Here is a 19,506-nt window from a genome sequence, read left to right on the forward strand (position 1 = left end):
TTTTGTGATGCTGCATTTTTCAAATGCTCTTTCAGATATAATGGTAACTTGGTACTCAGGAGTGCTTCATAAACTATTGACTGAATGAATAAAATAATCAAATCATTTAAGTCACTTAAAATGAAAATAACATTTTTTTTAAAAATTAGGGAGATCAGTGAAATTTTCCAAAAGAACTTTAACTTTCCTTCAATGAAATTCCCTCTCCATCAGTGTTTCACCATGTACTGGCTCTAAAAGTAATAATTGTGACAATGACCTGACCACATAAGTGAATTTAACTTGTTGTAACTTCTACTGGGTTCCTATCCATGGTAATAATTAAAGCCTGAGATTTAAAATATCTTTAGTTCTTAATATATGTCAATAATTTTAAGTTCTTAATAATTTCTCATTGAAGGTCTTTTCAGATGCCTAATATAATGTTAATGGATTAGTTTGGCGTCAAAATGATTTTGAAGGCACTGTCTCATTTAGAGTGGCATATTCTAGTCATGATGTTCTAATCAAATTTTGGATTTTCTAGCAAAACCTCCAGGACATTTTCTAGCAGGTATACTTGTTATGTGGTTTGCTTTGAAGTGCAGACCTGAATGGAATAAACTCCAATTTCTCAGATCAATTTTATAAATCATATTTTTATTTCAACTATTTATTATTCCAATCTTGAAGAGGTAAGGGTAGAAAAATGACATGAAGACACTCCATGGAATTTTGATTTTAACTTCAGTCATTGTTAAAGGTGAAGGGGAAGAAAAATAGTAAGGAATCAGCAGTGGAAAATGAAGGAGTATGCAAGAGAAAGAAACATAGGCTGGAAATTATTCTGTAGGACTAACAAATATATTGTGATTTGAAGGGTTGCTGTTTTCTCTTTGCATTGTAGTTATGGGCAAAGAATACAAGAGGATTCAGGCCAGGTAACCAGCACCCACCTAATACCTATAATGTACCAGACAATATGCTGGGGTTAGAGATGTCTCATGTCATCCTCACAAGTCTGTGTGCTTGGAATTTCATTTTGACTTTATAAAACATAAAGTGAGTTATAGAGTGGTTAAGTGACTATAGAAGTCGTGAATTTATTCAACACATACTGACTAAATGCATATGATGGGCCAGGCAATTTTATACATGGGAAACACAAAATGTAACCAGACACATAAGATCTCTGTGATGAAAGAGTGAATGACTACTTTGGTTTGTGGAGTCAAGGAAGCCCTCTCTGAGGAGGCGATGTGCTTAAATGGAAAACAGAATGGCAAAAGCAACCAACAGGTGAAGATTAGGGGAGAGAGCATTACTGGCACGTTTCACAGCTAACTCAAAGACCCTAAGGTGGGACACTCATCTGCCTAAGCAATCTTCAGGCTAGACCCAAATGGCTTGTCTTTGAGACCACTCCACTCTCTTTCCTCTGGAGGTTTTCCAGTCTGTTTCCTCTAAAGGAAACATTTTTCCATTCTTACTGCTTTAGCTGTCACTCACCTTATATGACTCTGCAATGCTAACCTCTACCATAAAGGAATCTCCAATTTTCTTTGGCCCATTTCCAGGCCAAAATGTCCTCCTATTATTGAAGGTAAGATTTTCAGAACAGAATTGGTCATATTTCCCCCACATGTCAGACTTTTCTCCTGTACTTCCTATTTGAGTTAGTTACAGACATTAGAGAGCTACCATCAGACCCCAATTTTGATTTCTTCCTCACCTTTATACACATAAATTCACTTCCAAAATTCCAGATGTCCTTTGCCATCATCTTTTTTGTTGTTTGTTTTTTTCTCTTTTTAAAATAAATAAATTTATTTATTTATTTTTGGCTGTGTTGGGTCTTCGTTTCTGTGCGAGGGCTTTCTCTAGTTGCGGCGAGCGGGGACCACTCTTCATCGCGGTGCGCGGGCCTCTCACTATCGCGGCCTCTCTTGTTGCGGAGCACAGGCTCCAGACACGCAGGCTCAGTAGTTGTGGCTCACGGGCTTAGTCGCTCTGCGGCATGTGGGATCTTCCCAGACCGGGCTCAAACCCGTGTCCCCTGCATTGGCAGGCAGATTCTTAACCACTGCACCACCAGGGAAGCCCAACCATCATCTTTTTTGTTTTTTGTTTTTTTCTCTCTGCCATTGTCCTTGACCTATCCAATAGGGTGAATATGGTGCCTCTGTAGTTTTCTATTAGTCACCAAACCGTTGCATTTTTATTCACTACATCATGACCAGATATTGGATTCCTAAACAGAGGATATATTAAGTCACTAATAGTGTCAAAAACAGTGAATGACTATACACTGCTTATAGGAGGAAATCCAGATACCCCAGCATGATATTTGATGCTCATCACAAGTGGATCCCTAGACGCTGCTCCTGGCTCAGTTTCCACCACATCCCTCTAAGTAACCCTACACTCAAACCAGACAGTAGTGCCCTCTCTTTTCCAAACCCATCATCATCCTTCGTGCTGCTGTGCCCTTGCATGTGGGGTTCCCTCTGCCACAACTTCTCCTCCTCCATTTTGTTTGCTATAGACTTTTACTCATTTTCCAGGACCCAGCTTGGATTACATTGATTCCTCATCCTCTCTTGTTGTCCACATTTTCTAGATTCCAGGATCCTGAATAAGAAATGTCTCCCGCATTCTACTTCCTCACTCGTGGATTTTTGCCACAGCCTCTACTTTTTCCCTCTCCCAGTCCTTTCCTTCACCTGCTACCAGCTTTTCTACGTCCAATCTACAAGGAGTGTACATTCCATTTTAGATTTTTAGGTACCTTTTGCTTACAAAGTAGATAATTCTAATAACTTCTAGGCTTCATTGCATGCTTCAGTTACACCATCTCATATATCCTCATGGCTATCCCAAGAGATAAGTGCCATTATCACGACCGTGTTTGTAGTGAGGAACCTATGGCCTAGAGAGTTACTTAATTTGCCAGAAGTGATATAGCTGGTAAGTGTACATGTATAACATATACACAGCAAGGCAGTCAGAGTCTAGAGAGCCACTTGCTTGGCTAGTTGATTATAAGGCTTCCCTCAGTGCAACTGCCCTAACCTCATTTACTGCCTCAAACCTCCCCTATACGGGGACCATCCCACTGTTTCCAAAAAACAGTTTATCCTTTGTGACTCTTCTAATTTGCACATGTTGTTTTCTATAAGTTGTAGTATTCTTCTTGCCCTTTTATGACTGCTAAAAACAGCATTCTTAGAAAGACAATTCAAATGTCTTGTCCCTCGGAATTCTCCTCAAACCTCCCTATGTGTGTTAGTCATTTCTTCTTTTACGTTCACATCATTTTATTGTGAGGAGGTAGGTTTTTTTTTTTTTTTTCTGCCATGTGGCACGTGGGATGTTACTTCCCAAACCACGGATCGAACCCGTGCCCCCTGCAGTGGAAGCGTGGAGTCCTCACCACTGGACTGCCAGGGAAGTCCCAGGAGGTTGGGTTTTTGTTGTTGTTGTTGGGGTTTTTTGGTTTGTTTTGTGTGTGTGTGTGCATGTGCTTGACTCCTGTACTACACAGAACAGAGACTTGTTTTAAAATTTTGTATGCCCCTACTTGCATCCTGAGCATAGTGATTGTAGAATTTTTACTAAGGTTAGTTGAGAGGCTATAGGGAAAAAATCCATATTCTCCAGAAAGCCTCCATGCTTATACTTCAGTGCATTTATTAACCCCTCTTCAATACGCTACTTGCTCTCCTTAGTATTTATTTTGTTTGGATGTGTACTAAACATAGTTGGTTTCTCTCTAAATAGTTTTAAGAATAATGTCACGTAGCATTGCGAACACATGTATAGATGCTTTCTACATTCTTTCTTTTTTATTTTTAAAAATTTTTTAAAAATTTTATTTATTTTTTTATACAGCAGGTGCTTATTAGTTATCCATTTAATACATATTAGTGTATACATGTCAATCTCAATCTCCCAATTCATCACACCACCACGACCCACCCCCTGCTGCGTTCCCCCCTTGGTGTCCATACGTTTGTTCTCTGCATTTGTGTCTCAATTTCTGCCCTGTAAACCGGTTCATCTGTACCATTTTTCTAGGTTCCACATATATGCATTAATATATGATATTTGTTTTTCTCTTTCTGACTTACTTCACTCTGTATGACAGTCTCTAGATCCATCCACGTCTCAACAAATGACCCAATTTCGTTCCTTTTTATGGCTGAGTAATATTCCATTGTATATATGTACCACAACTTCTTTATCCATTCATCTGTCGATGGGCATTTAGGTTGCTTCCATGACCTGGCTATTGTAAATAGTGCTGCAATGAACATTGGGGTGCATGTGTCTTTTTGAATTGTGGTTCTCTCTGGGTATATGCCCAGTAGTGGGATTGCTGTACCATATGGTAATTCTATTTTTAGTTTTTTAAGGAACCTCCATACTGTTCTCCATAGTGGCTGGATCAGTTTACATTCCTACCAACAGTGCAAGACGGTTCCCTTTTCTCCACACCCTCTCCAGCATTTGTTGTTTGTAGATTTTCTGATGCTGCCCATTCTAACTGGTGTGAAGTGATACCTCATTGTAGTTTTTATTTGCATTTCTCTAATAATTAGTGATGTTGAGCAGCTTTTCATGTGCTTCTTGGCCATCTGTGTGCCTTCTTTAGAGAAATGTCTATTTAGGACTTCTGCCCATTTTTGGATTGGGTTGTTTGTTTTTTTAATATCGAGCTGCAGGAGCTGTTTATATATTTTGCAGATTAATCTTTTGTCTGTTGATTCATTTGCAAATATTTTCTCCCATTCTGAGGGTTGTCTTTTCGTCTTGTTTATGGTTTCCTTTGCTGTGCAAAAGCTTTGAAGTTTCATTAGGTCCCATTTGTTTGTTTTTGTTTTTATTTCCATTACTCTAAGAGGTGGATCAAAAAAGATCTTGCTGTGATTTATGTCAAAGAGTGTTCTTCCTATGTTTTCCTCTAAGAGTTTTATAGTGTCCGGTCTTACATTTGGGTCTCGAATCCATTTTGAGTTTATTTTTGTGTATGGTGTTAGGGAGGGTTCTAATTTCATTCTTTTACATATAGCTGTCCAGTTTTCCCAGCACCACTTATTGAAGAGACTGTCTTTTCTCCATTGCATATCCTTGCCTCCTTTGTCATAGATTAGTTGACCATAGGTGAGTGGGTTTACTTCTGGGCTTTCTATCTTGTTCCATTGATCTATGTTTCTGTTTTTGTGCCAGTACCATATTGTCTTGATTACTGTAGCTTTGTGGTATAGTCTGAAGTCAGGGAGTCTGATTCCTCCAGCTCCGTTTTTTTCCCTCAAGACTGCTTTGGCCATTCGGGGTCTTTTGTGTCTCCATCCAAATTTTAAGATTTTTAATTCTAGTTCCATAAAAAATGCCATTGGTAATTTGATAGGGATTGCATTGAATCTGTAGATTGCTTTGGGTAGTATAGTCATTTTCACAATATTAATTCTTCCAATCCAAGAACATGGTATATCTCTCCATCTGTTGGTATCATCTTTAATTTCTTTCATCAGTGTCTTATAGTTTTCTGCATACAGGTCTTTTGTCTCCCTAGGTAGGTTTATTCCTAGGTATTTTATTCTTTTTGTTGCAATGGTAAATGGGAGTGTTTCCATAATTTCTCTTTCAGATTTTTCATCATTAGTGTATAGGAATGCAAGAGATTTCTGTGCATTAATTTTATATCCTGCAACTTTACCAAATTCATTGATTAGCTCTAGTAGTTTTCTGGTGGCATCTTTAGGATTCTCTATGTATAGTATCATGTCATCTGCAAACAGTGACAGTTTTACTTCTCCTTTTCCAAATTGTATTCCTTTTATTTCTTTTTCTTCTCTGATTGCCGTGGTTAGGACTTCCAAAGCTATATTGAATAATAGTGGTGAGAGTGGACATCTTTGTCTCGTTCCTGATCCTAGAGGAAATGCTTTCAGTTTTTCACCATTGAGAATGATGTTTGCTGTGGGTTTGTCATATATGGCCTTTATTATGTTGAGGTAGGTTCCCTCTGTGCCCACTTTCTGGAGAGTTTTTATGATAAATCGGTGTTGAATTTTGTCAAAAGCTTTTTATGCATCTTTTTAGATGATCATATGGTTTTTATTCTTCAATTTGTTAATATGGTGTATCACATTGATTGATTTGCATATATTGAAGAATCCTTGCATCCCTGGGATAATTCCCACTTGATCATGGTGTATGATCCTTTTAATGTGTTGTTGGATTCTGTTTGCTAGTATTGTGTTGAGGATTTTTGCATCTATATTCATGAGTGATATTGGTCTGTAATTTTCTTTTTTTGCAGTATCTTTGCCTGGTTTTGGTATCAGGGTGATGGTGGCCTCATAGAATGAGTTTGGGAGTGTTCCTTCCTCTGCAATTGTTTGGAAGAGTTTGAGAAGGATGGGTGTTAGCTCTTCTCTAAATGTTTGATAGAATTCACCTGTGAAGCCATCTGGTCCTGGAGTTTTGTTTGTTGGAAGATTTTTAATCACAGTTTCAATTTCCTTACTTGTGATTGGTCTGTTCATATTTTCTGTTTCTTCCTGGTTCAGTCTTGGAAGGTTATACCTTTCTAAGAATTTATCCATTTCTTCCACGTTGTCCATTTTATTGGCATAGAGTTGCTTGTAGTAGTCTCTTAGGATGATTTGTATTTCTGCAGTGTCTGTTGTAACTTTTCCTTTTTCATTTCTAATTTTATTGATTTGAGTCCTCTCCCTCTTTCTCTTGATGAGTCTGGCTAACAGTTTATGAATTTTGTTTATCTTCTCAAAGAACCAGCTTTTAGTTTTATTGATCTTTGCTATTGTTTTCTTTGTTTCTATTTCAGTTATTTCTGCTCTGACCTTTATGATTTCTTTCCTTCTGCTAACTTTGGGTTTTGTTTGTTCTTCTTTCTCTAGTTCCTTTAGGTGTAAGGTTAGATTATTTATTTGAGATTTTTCTTGTTTCTTGAGGTAGGCTTGTATAGCTGTAAACTTCCCTCTTAGATCTGCTTTTGCTGTATCCCATAGGTTTTGGATTGTCGTGTTTTCATTGTCATTTGTCTCTAGGTATTTTTTGATTTCCTCTTTGATTTATTCAGTGATCTCTTCGTTATTTAGTAACGTAGTGTTTAGCCTCCATGTGTTTCTGTTTTTTACATTTTTTCCCCATAATTCATTTCTAGTCTCATAGCGTTGTGGTCAGAAAAGATGCTTGATATGATTTCAATTTTCTTAAATTTACTGAGGCTTGATTTGTGACCCAAGATGTGATCTATCCTAGAGAATGTTCCGTGTGCACTTGAGAAGAAAGTGTAATCTGCTGTTTGTGGATGGAATGTCCTATAAATATCAATTAAATCTATCTGGTCTGTTGTGTCATTTAAAGCTTCTGTTTCCTTATTTATTTTCATTTTGGATGATCTGTCCATTGGTGTAAGTGAGGTGTTAACATCCCCCACTATTATGTTACTGTTGATTTCCTCTTTTACAGCTGTTAGCGGTTGCCTTATGTATTGAGGTGCTCCTATGTTGGGTGCATATATATTTATAATTGTTATACCTTCTTCTTGGATTGATCCCTTGATCATTATGTAGTGTCCTTCTTTGTCTCTTGTAACATTCTTTATTTTAAAGTCTATTTTATCTGATATGAGTATAGCTACTCCAGCTTTCTTTTGATTTCCATTTGCATGGAATATCTTTTTCCGTCCCCTCACTTTCTGTCTGTATGTGTCCCTAGGTGTGAAGTGGGTCTCATGTAGACAGCATATATATGGGTCTTGTTTTTGTATCCATTCAGCAAGCCTGTGTCTTTTGGTTGGAGCATTTAATCCATTCATGTTTAAGGTAATTATCGATATGTATGTTCCTATGACCATTTTCTTAATTGTTTTGGGTTTGTTTTTGTAGGTCCTTTTCTTCTCTTGTGTTTCCCACTTAGAGAAGTTCCTTTAGCATTTGTTGTAGAGCTTGTTTGGTGGTGCTGAATTCTGTTTGCTTTTGCTTGTCTGTAAAGCTTTTGATTTCTCCATTGAATCTGAATGAGATCCTTGCTAGGTAGAGTAATCATGGTTGTAGGTTCTTCCCTTTCATCACTTTAAATATGTCACGCCACTCCCTTCTGGGTTGTAGAGTTTCTGCTGAGAAATCAGCTGTTAACCTTATGGGAGTTCCCTTGTATGTTATTTGTCGTTTTTACCTTGCTGCTTTCCGTAATTTTTCCTTGTCTTTAATTTTTGTGAATTTGATTACTATGTGTCACGGCATGTTTCTCCTTGGATTTATCTTGTATGGGACTCACTACGCTTCCTGGACTTGGGTGGCTATTTCCTTCCCCATGTTAGGGAAGTTTTTGACTATAATCTCTTCAAATATTTTCTCTGGTCCTTTCTCTATCTCTTCTCCTTCTGGGACCCCTATAATGCGAATGTTGTTGCATTTAATGTTGTCCCAGAGGTCTCTTAGGCTGTCTTCATTTCTTTTCATTCTTTTTATTCTGTTCTGCAGCAGTGAATTCCACCATTCTGTCTTCCAGGTCATTTATCCATTCTTCTGCCTCAGTTATTGTGCTATTGATTCCTTTTAGTGTATTTTTCATTGCAGTTATTGTATTGTTCATCTTTTTGTTTGTTCTTTAATTCTTCTAGATCTTTGTTAAACATTTTTTGCAGCTTCTCGATCTTTGCCCTCCATTCTTTTTCTGAGGTCCTGGATCATCTTCACTATCATTATTCTGAATTCTTTTTCTGGAAGGTTGCCTATCTCCACTTTATTTAGTTGTTTTTATGGGGTTTTATCTTGTTGCTTCATCTGGTACATAGCCCTCTGCCTTTTCATCTTGTCTGTCTCTCTGTGAATGTGGTTTTTGTTCCACAGGCTGCAGGATTGTAGTTCTTCTTGCTTCTGCTCTCTGCCCTCTGGTGGATGAAGCTGTCTAAGAGGCTTGATGGGAGGGACTGGTGGTGGGTAGAGCTGCCTGTTGCTTTGGTGGGCAGAGCTCAGTAAAACTTTAATCCACTTGACTGTTGATGGGTGGGGCTGGGTTCCCTCCCTGTTGTTTGTTTGGTCTGAGGCAACCCAACACTGGAGCCTACCTGGGCCCTTTGGTGGGGCTAATGACAGACTCTGGGAGGGCTCACGCCAAGGAGTACTTCCCAGAACTTCTTCTGCCAGTGTCCTTGTCCCTGTGGTGAGCCACAGCCCCCTCCCCCACCGCCTCTGCAGGAGATCCTCCAACACTAGCAGGTAGGTCTGGTTCAGTGTCCCCTGGGGTCACTGCTCCTTCCCCTGTGTCCCGATGCACACACTATTTTGTGTGTGCCCTCCAAGGGTGGAGTCTCTCTTTCCCTGAGTCCTGTCAAAGTCCTGCAATCAATTCCCACTAGGCTTCAAAGTTTGATTCTCTAGGAATTCCTCCTCCTGTTGCCGGACCCCCAGGTTGGGAAGCCTGACGTGGGGCTCAGAACCTTCACTCCAGTGGGTGGACTTCTGTGGTATAAGTGTTCACCAGTCTGTGAGTCACCCACCCAGCAGTTATGGGATTTGATTTTACTGTGTTTGTGCCCCTCCTACCATCTCATTGTGGCTTCTCCTTTGTCTTTGGATGTGGGGTATCTTTTTGGGTGAGTTCCAGTGTCTTCGATGATTGTCCAGCAGCTAATTGTGATTCTGGTGTTCTTGCAAGAGGGAGTGAGAGCACGTCCTTCTACTCTGCCATCTTGGTTCCTCCTCTATGCTCCCTATCATAGGAGCAGTTATGGCAATTGTGTCTTATTTGATGCCACAGAAAGTGAAGCATATTGTCCAGGCCAGAAAGTAATAGTCATCTTTTCTTTGTTCCAAGTTTAGAGGGGGAGAGGAGAAATACAGTTTATTCATTAAACAAACATGTATTAAATACTGGTATGTATTTACTTTTTTTCTTTGCTGAGTCATGCATTTATTTATTTATTTTAACTAATTTCATCCCTAGTTTCCTATTCTTTTGCCTGTCTTTTTTTATTGTTAAAGTATAGTTGATTTACAACATTGTGTTAGTTTCAGGTGTACAACTTCAGATTCTTTTCCATTTTAGCTTATTACAAGATATTGAATATAGTTCCATGTGCTATAAGGTAAATCCTTGTTGTTTCCTATTTTATATATAGTAGTATGTATCTTTTAACCCCATACTCCTAATTTATCCCTTCCCTTCCCCTTTCCCCTTTGGTAACCATAAGTTTGTTTTCTATGTCTGTGAGTCTGCTTCTGTTTTGTAAATAAGTTGATTTGTATTTTTTTTAGATTCTAAATATGTGATATCATATAATATTTGTCTTTCTCTTTCTGACTTACTTCACTTAGTATGATAATCTCTAGGTCCATCCATGTTGCTGCAAATGGCGTTATTTCTTTCTTTTTTATGTCTGAGTAATATTCCATTGTGTGTGTGTGGGTGTGTGTGTGTGTGTGTATAATATATATATATATATATTATACACACACACACACACACACATACATATATATATCACATCTTCCTTATCCATTCATCTGTCAATGGACATTTAGGTTGCTTCCATGTCTTGGCTATTGTGAATAGTGCTGCTGTGAACATAAGGGTTCATGTATCTTTTCGAATTAGAGTTTTCATCTTTTCCCAATATTGCTCAGAACTGGAATTTCTGGATCATATGGTAACTCAATTTTTAGTTTTTTAAGGAACTTCCCAGCTATTTTCCATAGTGGCTGCACCAATTTACATACCCACGAACAGTGTAGGAGGGTCCCCTTTTCTCCACAACCTCTCCAGTGTTTATTATTTGTGGACTTTTTAATGACGGCCATTCTGATTGCCATGAGGTGATATCTCATTGTAGTTTTGATTTGCATTTCTTTAATAATTAGCTAATGTGGAGCTATTTTTCGTGTGCCTGTTGGCCATCTGTATGTCTTCTTTGGAGAAATGTCTGTTTGGGTCTTCTACCCATTTTTGATTGGGTTATTTGGTTTTTTGATATTGAGTTGCATAAGCTGTCTGTATATTTTGGAAATTAAGCTCTTGTTGGTAGCATCATTTGCAAATATTTTCTCCCATTCCATAGGTTGTCTTTTCATTTTGTTTGGTTTCCTTTGCTGTACAAAAGCATAATTTTGATTACGTGCCATTTGTTTATTTTTGCTTTTATTTCTATTACCTTGGGAGACTGAACTAAGAAAATATTACTGCAATTTATGTCTGAGAATGCTTCGCCTATGTTCTATCTAGGATTTTTATGGTGTCATGTCTTATATTTAAATCTTTAAGCCATTTTGAGTTTGTGTTTGTGTGTGTGTGTATGGTGTGAGAGAGTGTTCTAACTTCAGTGATTTACATGGGGCTGTCCAGCTTTCCCAATACCACTTGCTGAAGAGACTGTCTTTTCTCCATTGTACCATCTTGCCTCCTTTGTCAAAGATTAATTGACTGTAGGTGTGTGGGTTTATTTTTGGGCTGTCTATGTTTGTTCCATTGATCATATGGCTGTTTTTGTGCCCAAACCAAGTGGTTTTGATTACTGTAGCTTTGTAGTATTGTCTAAAGTCTGGGAGGGATGTGCCTCCAGCTTTGATCTTTTTCCTCAGAGTTGCTATGTCAATTCTCGGTCTTTTGTGGTTCCATATAAATTTTATGATTATTTGTTCTAGCTCTGTGAAAAATGTCATGGGTAGTTTGATAGGGATCACATTAAATCTGTAGATTGCCTTGGTAATATGGCCATTTTAACAATATTAATTATTGCAATCCAAGAGCATGGGATATCTTTCCATTTCTTTGTATCATCTTCAATATCCTTTATCATTGTTTTAGTTCTCAGCATATAGGTCTTTCATATCCTTGGTTAGGTTTATTCCTAAGTATTTTTTTTTTGACACAATTTTAAATGGGATTTTTTTTTTTTTTTTTACTTTCTGATATTTCATTGTTAGTATAAAGAAATGCAACAGTTTTCTGCATATTAATCTTGTATCCTGCTACCTTGCTGAATTCATGTATTGCTTGTAATAGTTTTTATGTGGAGTCTTTAGGGTTTTTATAGAGTATCATGTCATCTGCATACAATGACAGTTTTACCTCTTCCCTTCCAATTGGGGTACCTTTTATTTCTTTTTCTAATTTCTGTGGCTAGAACTTCCAATACTATGTTGAATAGAAGAGATGAGAGTGGGCATCGTTGTTTTGTTCTAGAATTTAGTGGGAAGGCTTTCAGCTTTTCAGCCTTGAGTATTATATTAGCTGTGGGTTTGTTGTAAGTGGTATTGGTATGTATTGATACTATCACATTGCTAGGTGATGTGGCTATATCTTAATGGGTATTGAAATGTATTGAAAGAGACAGTGAACAACATTTAGCACATGTCCCATTTAAGTAAATGACAGAGAAAACAATTTAATTGGAAATAATTAGTCAGTGCATCTAGAAAAAAAACAAGGGAAACTTCCTGGAGGAAGATGGCACTCCATTTACTCACTGAACTCTCATGACACAAACCTTTATATTTACCATATTTTGCTGCAGGTAGGATACGAAATGGTAAAATAGCCCTCTGCTCTGACTAGTATAGAAGTCAGATATGTTAAAATGTCATCGTAATACAATCAGACGTGAACACAGAACTCATTAACTCAATCAGAATGATTGGAGATGATTTTTTAGGAAGGTGACTTTTTTTGTAGAATTCCATTTTAATAAAATTCAAAAGTAATCAAGATGAAACTGTATTTTTTCTGTAACATATATATGTGTAATGAAATTATTTTATTGAATGAAAGATTCTTTAAATTCTATAGTGCTTTTCAGTTTTAAAAGTTTCACACACGTGATTTTGTATAATCCCATAATAAGCCTTTTACCCCCCTTAACCCTTTATTGCCCCACCTCCCTTCCCTCTCTGCACTGGTAACCACTAGTTTGTTCTCTATATCTGTAAGTCAGCTTCTTTTTTGTTTTATTCATTACTTTGTTGTATTTTCAGATTCCACATATAAGTAATATCATACAGTATTTGTCTTTCTCTGTCTGACTTATTTCAGTTAACATAATGTTCTCAAAATCCATCCATGTTGCTGCAAATGGCAAAATTTCATTCTTTCTTGTGGATGAGTAGTATTCCATTTGTGTGTGTGTGTGTGTGTGTGTGTATATATGGTGTGTATACATGTGTGTTTCCATTCATCTGTTGATGGATACTTAGCTTTCTTCCATACCTTGGGAATAGTAAATAATACTATGAACACTGGAGTGCATGTGTCTTTTTGAATTAGCGTTTTGGGGGTTTTTTGGGTTTTATACCCAGGAGTGGAATTGTTGGGTCATATGGCTGTTCTATTTTTAGTTTTTTAAGAAACCTCTATACTGTTTTGCCCAGTGGTTGCACCAATTTACATTTAGGGAGGTGACATTTAAACTGGGTTTGAAACAAAGACTGTGGTTTAAGAAGCAGGGGGGAAGAACACTGCAAATAGAGAAACAATGTGTACACAGTAGGAGAGCCACCAAGGGGCATTCCATGCCTGGGAGATGATGGGATGCTTTCCATGTAGAGGAGGTTGGTGGCAGAAGATGAGATGGACAGGGAAACCTTGAATGCCATGCTAGGGCACTTGCACTTGGAGGGACACTTCAACTTTACTAGTTAAAAGGTCTTCTCCCAAGTGACTCTGCCTGGGTATAAATACCAGCTCCTCCTTTAACAAACTTTATCACCTTCACAAATTAAGTAACTCCCTAAGCCATAGTTTCCTTATTTCAAACATGAAGACAATACTACTATTTATCTCGTAAGGTATTTAAGATAATAAATGAGAGAGATGTTCTGATTACATTGGCTATCTTGATATTCTTTAAATATGTCAAGCTCATTCCCACCATGGGGTCTTTGCAGTAGTGTTTCCTGCGAGTGTCATGTTTTACCCCTAGATCTTATATGGTGCATGCTTATCAATTCTAGTCGCAAAGTATCAGTTCCATAGAAAAGGCTTTCCTGACTCTACAATTGGAAGTAGCCACCTAGTCCCGCGCTCTCATATCACTTTCCTTTAATTCTCTTCATGGCATTTTTCTCAGTCTGAGATAGGAGAGGTCATATGTGTCTTATCACATGTTATATTTCCCATCAGAGAATTGACTAGTACATCATAGACATTAACTAAATATTTTTGGAATTAATTCATTGACTTTGCATAGTCAATTAAGGAACCTGTACCTTGGTTTCAATTTTTGTAGCATCAGGATTGAAATACCTACCACACAGAATTGTTGGGAGAAACCTAGTGAGAAAATTCTATCAAACACACAGCATATTGTCCAGTATATTTCAGATTTTGAATAAATACTGGTTACCTGCATCACTGCCTTGTAAATTTTTTCCAGTATTTCAGTACATAGAGAACACACAAACTTTCCAGATAAAGGTATATTTTCTCTTTTCTTCAAGCTTTGTGGATCCTACAAAATACTTTCCAGTGTTGTCTCTACCAGTCTTTCCCCAACCTACAACTCCACACCAATGTCTTCTCACTGTTTTCCTTTCATTCCCTAACAATAGTGCCTGAAACCAAGCTCTGTATTGTTTGGAGACTCTGTGTGTTACTTTCATGCTGTCATCTCAAACACAGAGTGGATATTTTAACAATGGATGAAAAGCACCTGAGGAAGTTGAGTTCTTAAAAGAGCTGTGCTGCAAAGAAATCCTGTCCACCAGTATATCAGCTAGATTTACCCTGGAAGTTTTCCTGAAAGCTCAAGAATTGATCAGAACATCATGAACCAAATGAGCCATCCAGGATGAGAATAGTCTCTCCATAACCATTTTGCTTCCAAGATCTGCCTGAATGACAGACAATTATTGAAAAACTCCACTTCAACTCATTGTTATGTACAGAAAATAGTACAAATTTCAAAATGGTAAATTCACTTATTAAGTCATTGGCATAATTGTCAGCCAAGCAGCCACTGCCTTCTGGAGAGCACCTCTGAGGATAGAATTATTTTCCAAGAATGTTTGAAAGCCATTCGAAAAATTTTCCTTACTTCTCCTTAAGTTAGTATTGATTCAGTCAACATTGTTAAGTACTTATGTATGCCCGGCTGTAATTAGACCACACATAAACATTGTATACCCTTTACTCCTCATACTCCTGTAGGTGAGAAAATGAACTTTTTTTTTCATATTTCCCTCATTCATTCAGATTCTGACTGTCGAAGATAGAAAAGGGTGATAAATTAGGGGGTTCCTTGAATATATTTGGGGCTACTCTACGGCATTTACATACATTCTCCTATGAGAATCTTTTTCTTCATCACTCTGAATCCTGACCTGGAATTCAGCCAGGTACATTTAACTTCCATTTCTCAGGCTTTCTCATTAAGAGTTGTCTGTCAGTGTCCTCGATTAAAGGCCAGGTGATGTCAGTGCTTTCTACAATCTTATCAGAGTCTTGACCCCAAGAACCTCTACACCTTTGGAGGAGAGTTGTTATGTGCACCAGGAGGATGGACAATCATACCACAGTGAGCACATTCCTTCTGTGGGGATTTTCCAGTTTTCCAGACCTGCAAGATCTCTCCTTCGTGATGATTTTCTTCTCCCATGTGACCATCCTAGTAGCAAATGTGTCCATAATGGTGGCCATCAAGCTCAGTCACAATCTTCACACCCCCATGTACTTTTTCCTCTGTGGTTTGTCCTTTTCAGAAACCTATACCACTATGGTAATCATCCCCCACATGCTAGTGGACTTGCTATCAGAAAGCAAGACCATTTCTCTTCCTGAGCATGCCACACAGATGTTTTTCTTCTTTGGCTTGGGAGCTAACAACTGCTTACTCTTGGCTGCCATGTCCTATGACCATTACACTGCTATTCACAACCCGCTGCACTACACCATCTTGATGACCCAAAAGATCTGCTTTCAGCTCATGACAGCTTCTTGTGTTACTGGGATTGTGGTGTCACTGTGCATTGTCCTTGTAGTATTCAACTTGTCTTTCTGTGACTCCAGCACCGTCAAGCACTTTTTTTGTGACATTACATCTGTAGTCTCCCTTGCCTGTGATTACACCTTTTTTCAGAAAATGGTTCTTCTTGCCTTCACTGCCTTTGTTTTGGTGGGGAGCTTTATTTTCATTATGATTTCCTGTGTCTTCATTGGGTCCATAGTTATGAGGATGCCATCTGCTCAGGGGAGGTATAAGGCCTTCTCAACTTGCTCCTTCCACCTCACTGTGGTGTGCATACACTATGGATTTGCTGGCTTTGCCTATCTGAGACCCAAGGACAGTGACTCATTCCGTGAAGATATGCTGATGGCTGTGACATATACAGTACTGACACCTCTGCTTAATCCCATTGTTTACAGTCTAAGAAACAAAGAAATGAAAATATCCCTAAAGAAAGTACTAGGCAATATATGTAGGTTTTCCCCTAGATGGTAAATAAAAGAGCTCTGAACACTTTTTAAAATTTTTACAGAGCATTGATAAATTAAAGTGGAGAAAGTGGAGTACTTCCAATAAAAATCATCACTTTGTATACAAAGCAATGAAAGTGTGTTCTAACTGCCTGATATGCTCTGGTCTCACTTCTTTCTTACTATGAAACCAGATGTAGCTTTAAAATATTTTAAAATGAAATAAAATTTTCTAAAATGTTATTACATATATATGTACATATACATATATACACATATATGCATACACACATGCACATATGTATGTAGTAAATGTATCAAAAATGTTTTAGAATACTGTATTTTCATAATTTTGGTTTCCTTTGGAGAAGGAAGAAAATTATATTAAAAAGGAAAAGAAGAAAGAAGGAAAGAGAGAGGGAGAGAGAAACAGAGCAAGAGAGAGAAGGAGGGGAAAGAGAAAGATCACTGATTTACTTAATCAAAAAAGGAGAAAGCACAAACACACAAATTTAGCATTGAAATGAGTGAAAGACCACAATGCAGAGAAATTGCAAAACATTTTAAGAAAATACCTGTTTAACTCTATTCAAAGAAACATGGAAACTAGATGGGAATGGATGAATTTCTGAAAAAAAATAAAATGAAAGTTACTGCAGAAGAAATATGAATTTTTAACATACCAAATTCCAGGTATAATATAGACGTCTGTCAAAGAGCTGTTCTTTCCAACCCCCAACAAAGGAGTAGACTAGATGGTTTCATAATGAACTTCCACAAAAAGCAAATAATTCAAAAGCTGTTTGAGTTACAGCATAGACAAAGATAAATAGCTTGGAATTTATGAAAACCACAGAGGTGGAAGGTGCTATAAATAACTGAATCTAATCGAGGCCATTGTCGTAAGGTTCTCACGTGGATACTTAGGGAGATGCTGTAGGGAAGGCTTGGCATTTTGAGGTCACATTGTCTAATGGCAAATCCGTATGGTGAGTGATGTTACCAATGCTGTGGCAGGACTGAAGGACCGAGATGGGAGAAAGAATCAAAGGGCTGGTGGCAAAGTCTTTAATAAATGAGAAGAAACTGGGTGGTCAGTAAAGGACTCTGAAAACAATAGTATATTGTTTCATATCTGGATAGTATTGGTGTCAATGAGTGAAATGTTTTGTCATGCAGATTGCCAATAAATGATTTAGAAATATGGTAAGGAGCTAGGAGAATGTCAACATTGTGTGCAGATATCTGTAGAATAGGAGTGAGCAGCTTCTCTTCAATATTGCTGAGAAGCATATGTGCCCTCCTCGGACAACTAGGTTTGGTTAAGATGGAGAGGTGTAGCATGTACTCTGGGAAAAGTTGATGGGTGGAATAGAAAGGAGATTCCAGAATGAAAGTAAAACATATAGGAGAAACCCCAGCAAACAAAGAGAATTTCAAAGGGATGAAGCCGAGAGTTGTGAATAAGTGAATACTGGCGAAGAGAGCTCCCAAAAGGCTTGCAGCTGAGATTCAAATCATAGCTCCATTGACTATAGGTGGTGTTGGAGCCTATTGGGTCCACAGTTCTCATTCTTTGCTCAACATTGAATTAAAGTTTGGCTAGAGGTTCTCTGACCAACCATTTCATAAACTTCACCATTCCATTTCCACAAATGTCCTTGTTTAGTGTAAAAGTCTCTGCCTCCTCATGTAATTATCTAAACTTTTTATTTCATTCATTATTTTAAGACTCAAAATTTTGACCAAATGGTATTTATCCCTGTGATACAAGGTTGGTTTAACATATGAAAATCAATCAGTGTGATACACCATTTTAATAGAATGAAAAATAACAACCACATGATTGTGTCAATAGATATAGAATATATACACAATGAAATATTATTCAGCCATTAAGAAAGAAGGAACTCTTGCCATTTGTGACATCATAGATGTACCTGGAGACATTGTGCTAAATGAAATAAGCCAGACGCAGAAGGAAAAATACTGCATGAGCTCACTTATAAGTGAAATCTAAGAAAGTCAAATTCATAGAAGCAGAGAATAGAATGGTAGTTACCAAAGTTGGGGAAATGGAGGGAATGGGGAGATGCTGGTCAAAGGGTACAAAGTTACAGTTATATAGGACGAATAAGTTCTAGAGATCGAATGTAGCGCATTATAACTGTAGTTAATAATACTGTATTTTATACTGGATGTTTTCTAAGAGTAAATTTAAGTTACTCTTATCACACCTAAAAAAGATAAAGAGATGTGAGTAGATGGATATGTTAGCTTGGTTGTATTTATCACTTCACTATGTATATGTATGTCAAAACATCATGCTGAACACTTTAAATCATAAATTTTATTAAAAAAATAAAAACATCTTAAAATTGTTTTAAAGGTTAAAAGAACATGTCAACTAGCACTTTATTCATACCACTTGAATGGAAACCATTGTATTTTTTTTTTTTTTTTAAAGTTTTTTTTTTTATTGATTGATTGATTGCTTGATTGCTATGTTGGGTCTTCGTTTCTGTGCTAGGGCCTTCTCTAGTTGAGGCAAGCGGGGGCCATTCTTCATCGCGGTGCGCGGGCCTCTCACCATCGCGGCCTCTCTTGTTGCGGAGCGCAGGCTCCAGACGCGCAGGCTCAGTAGTTGTGGCTCACGGGCCTAGTTGCTCCGCGGCATGTGGGATCTTCCCAGACCAGGGCACGAACCCGTGTCCCCTGCATTAGCAGGCAGATTCTCAACCACCGCGCTACCAGGGAAGCCCCGAAACCATTGTATTTTTAAGAAACATTTCTTTGTTGTGAACTTCTTGAAAGAAAAGCACATAACCTATTTAACTTTGTTTCCTCAGTTCATAACCTCATGCTAGAAATAAAAGAGACACTAAATAAATATTCATTGAATTAGAGTTAATGTTTAACCAACAGACATTTGTTGAATGCTTGCTGTGTACCAGACACTGTACTTTGAACTAAGGATAATTAGTTCAACCTCCCACATCACTACTTTTACCCACCCACCAAAGTTTCTGCAACTGCATTACCAGCTCTCAATGACCAGTTAACTTTTTTTTCCTTATGTCTCAGTTT

At 37.7% G+C, this 19,506-nt stretch overlaps 1 protein-coding gene across 1 annotated transcript; it reads left to right on the forward strand.

Moving 5' to 3' along the window:
- Nucleotides 1-15,502: 15,502 nt before the first annotated feature.
- On the forward strand, nucleotides 15,503-16,444 carry LOC130708877 (olfactory receptor 10T2-like). The gene has a single exon (XM_057553259.1). The coding sequence runs from the start codon at nucleotides 15,503-15,505 to the stop codon at nucleotides 16,442-16,444; it is 942 nt and encodes a 313-aa protein (XP_057409242.1).
- The last annotated feature ends 3,062 nt before the right edge of the window (nucleotides 16,445-19,506 follow it).

Source organism: Balaenoptera acutorostrata, chromosome 9 (genome assembly GCF_949987535.1).
Source record: "Balaenoptera acutorostrata chromosome 9, mBalAcu1.1, whole genome shotgun sequence".
Lineage (NCBI taxonomy): Eukaryota > Metazoa > Chordata > Mammalia > Artiodactyla > Balaenopteridae > Balaenoptera > Balaenoptera acutorostrata.

Coding starts and splice junctions, on each gene's coding strand:
- LOC130708877 (XM_057553259.1), top strand. CDS start 15,503: ATGGACAATCATACCACAGTGAGCACATTCCTTCTGTGGGGATTTTCC.